We start from the raw sequence: 3,013 nt of genomic DNA on the forward strand, positions 1-3,013 counted from the left end.
GCGAAAGAAGTGTGGCGTTCTCTCTCTGAGACTTTGCCATATCTCTTCATTTCACTTTGTTTTGCAAAAGACAGCGAGGAAACGTACAAGGTTTTCATACGCATGTAGAGCTATTGTCCTTTCTAAATTTGTCTCGCCATGTCCTCGTTGGCGTTGCCAGCGAGGTTTGCTGAAATCCTAGAGGAGGATGGTGTGTTGCTTACCCCCCCCCCCCCCCCTTGGATGGGACTCATTACTTTTGGGAGAACGAAAATAATACTATACGTCTTTTTCAGTCTGAAGCTGGCAAGTTTTTCAAAATATATTTCACGAAAACAAAACCTTACCAAAAGAAGAAAAACTAATCAAATAAAAACGATTTCCTTTCGTCGCTAGTTCTGGGTCAGGGGTCAACAGCTTATGTCTTACAGACATCCTGACAGCCCGCATGCGTGTTGGCTGATATCGTTACGTAATCATTCAGAACACAAGGGTTATAAAGCTGATTTTATTTTCGATTGCGACAAAGGTCGATTCGTTTTGAAGATCAGAGAGACCATGTATACTATCACTGTTTTGGCTCTGGTTGGTTCTCTTCTCACGATCCCCAGTGCGGCTCACAAAGGACATGGAAAATGTCTGCCTGGTGCTAAGCACAAGGAATCCCCATCTGCAGAAGAAAGCATGGCAGCTTGTAAATCTTACAAAGATGCATCATGCTGCACCAGTGATTTCACTAGACAGCTTGCCACCCCTCCGATCAAGAAAGTCGGAAATTTCTCGTGGACACCATGCAACAAGACCTTGAGCACCAAATGTGAAGCGTTCATGGTGATGGTGGAATGTTTTTACCGCTGCTCACACAATGCATACTTCTGGAAGAATCCTTATTTTACATCTGCAATCACGAAAGCCCCCGTGTGTTCCGGTTTCTGCGATGGCTGGTTCGACGCCTGCAAAGACGACCTAACCTGTGCTAAAAATTGGATCACGGACTTCAAGATGGAGGCGGGAGTGAACAATTGTAAACAACCGTGCAAGAACTTTAGCGATTACTACGCTAATGGTAAGGACCTTTGCGAGAGTATGTGGGGAGCCAGCTTTGTCTACAAGAAAACCAATTGCTTGCAGATGAACTTCACGAGCCCCAACCCAAATGACGCTTTGGTGGAAAAGCTGTCGAAAGAAAAACAATTTTCGTCCAAAGTTCATCCTACTGGTGAATCCAGTGGTGCAGTTTTCTTCGCTACTAGTCTGGCGATCGTTTGGATTCCTTTGATTGCCTTCTTTTACTAACTGAGAAATGACTTTGACATTTCCCTTGTGGCGTAACATTTCGTCTTAAGATGATGAGTCCAAATTCCTAGAACTTTTATAGATGATCTTTGGATTATGTTTACCTCGTTTACTAGTTGAAAAATCATTTTGACATTGCCTCAGCTGCCTAACATTTCACCGTAGGTTCCGAGCTTTCTTAGCTGTTAGACAACAGGGAGGTTAAATTAGAAACATAAGTTATTACTGAACTTTACACAGCACTTTTCTTGACAATGATCCGTAGTTTGTTTGCGTCTGTATCTGTTTCCTTTTGATAAAACTGTATATCAGTTTCGATCTGATGTTTAAAGGTTGTTCTGAAATACAAAGATTACCATCTTTTGGCAACGCGTTTTAGATTTAAAGAAGTTAGAATGAAAAGTACACAGGAAAGTAAACGGTGGGTAGGTACCGGATAAGTAAGTTAGCCGCGCGAAAGCATGGTGAGACTTTTCACCGTCGGATGATGTAACGCCGTTCCATGTGCTTTCCTCTTCTGAGAGATTTGTACGCTTAGAACTTTTGGCTCGACTTTACTTCTTGCACTAGTTTTCAATATTTTACAAATGTTTCCGTAACCTGAGAGTCTGATGAAGTTAGAATTTTGATTTGCTCTGGATCAAATGTTATGAAGATTTCAGTTACTTATAGTTAATAATAAACACTACTGGTTAATGGAGATTTTCTTGATCGTGTAAATTACTTTTATCGGTTTTGCGACTGACCTTTTGTATATCAAAATTTTTGCGCTGGGCCGGGGCGTTTCTTTAATTTTTTTTGTCATGCGAAAGCGAAACTGCCACGTAAACACTGGACTTTATATCTTATTGCAAATATTACGTTTACGATCCTCCACTGTTGAGTTGCCAGTCTGGCATAGGTTATACGTGTGCCTTTTGGGAGTTACTAGGGACCTTACGCAACCACGACGGCGACGGCAACGAGGACGTGGAAAAACAAGAAATCTAATTGGCGGAACAATAGCTCAGCACGTACATTTTGAAACTTTGTACATTTCTTAGCCGTCCTATGCAAAACCACAACGTGAAATCGCCAAAATTTGCGTCGTCTGCGAATCGAAACCGCGACGGCAAATTATTTTAATTTCCATTTGGAACTCAACGCTACTTTTATACGTCATGCTGAAGTTGAGCTGTGGCGCCGTATAAGACAGTAAGCTCCTGCAACCATTTTTGAAATTGTAACTAAGAGTAGAAACTCATTTTTTAATCGAAGTCTTCCTTGGCGTTGCCGTCCTGATTGCGTAAGATCCCTACTATATCACGGGCTACGTTTTCGAGGTCTGCGTTTTCGAGGTCTGCGATCTGCGCTCTGCGGTCTGCGTTTTCAGGGGGGGTAGGTGCAGTCTGTAAGTACTAAGAGAGGGGTGAGAGGCCAACTGTTATTACTCAGGGAGGGGCGGGAGGTGGTTGTAATGGTAAACACTACTGGTTAATGGAGCGTTAACTCGATCGTACAAATTATTTTAATCGGTCTTAAACTAGCCTGCGTTGCAGCCGGACGTGTCACACAATCCCCGGTATAGTCTATACCGGCGGTTTAGACTGTCTGCGACGCATACTATCTTAAACCGGTTGCTACCATGATGGAATACGAGGGTTTTGATTTCCTGCCATTCGGTCTTGATGCTCAGGTTTAGATCTCCTCGAATTATTGCTTTGCCTCGATAGGATACAAGCAGGCAAGCCTTTCAACA

General features: G+C 42.8%; 1 protein-coding gene across 1 annotated transcript; it reads left to right on the plus strand.

Moving 5' to 3' along the window:
• The first annotated feature begins 460 nt into the window (after nt 1–460).
• On the plus strand, nt 461–1,975 carry LOC111345835 (riboflavin-binding protein). Its single transcript, XM_022953128.2, has one exon. The coding sequence runs from the start codon at nt 538–540 to the stop codon at nt 1,273–1,275; it is 738 nt and encodes a 245-aa protein (XP_022808863.1). The 5' UTR covers nt 461–537; the 3' UTR covers nt 1,276–1,975.
• Nucleotides 1,976–3,013: the final 1,038 nt, after the last annotated feature.

Source organism: Stylophora pistillata, chromosome 8 (genome assembly GCF_964205215.1).
Source record: "Stylophora pistillata chromosome 8, jaStyPist1.2, whole genome shotgun sequence".
NCBI classification, from domain to species: Eukaryota; Metazoa; Cnidaria; class Anthozoa; order Scleractinia; family Pocilloporidae; genus Stylophora; species Stylophora pistillata.

What these genes read in the sequence shown, in the direction of transcription:
- LOC111345835 (XM_022953128.2), top strand. Translation starts at nt 538, where the DNA reads ATGTATACTATCACTGTTTTGGCTCTGGTTGGTTCTCTTCTCACGATC.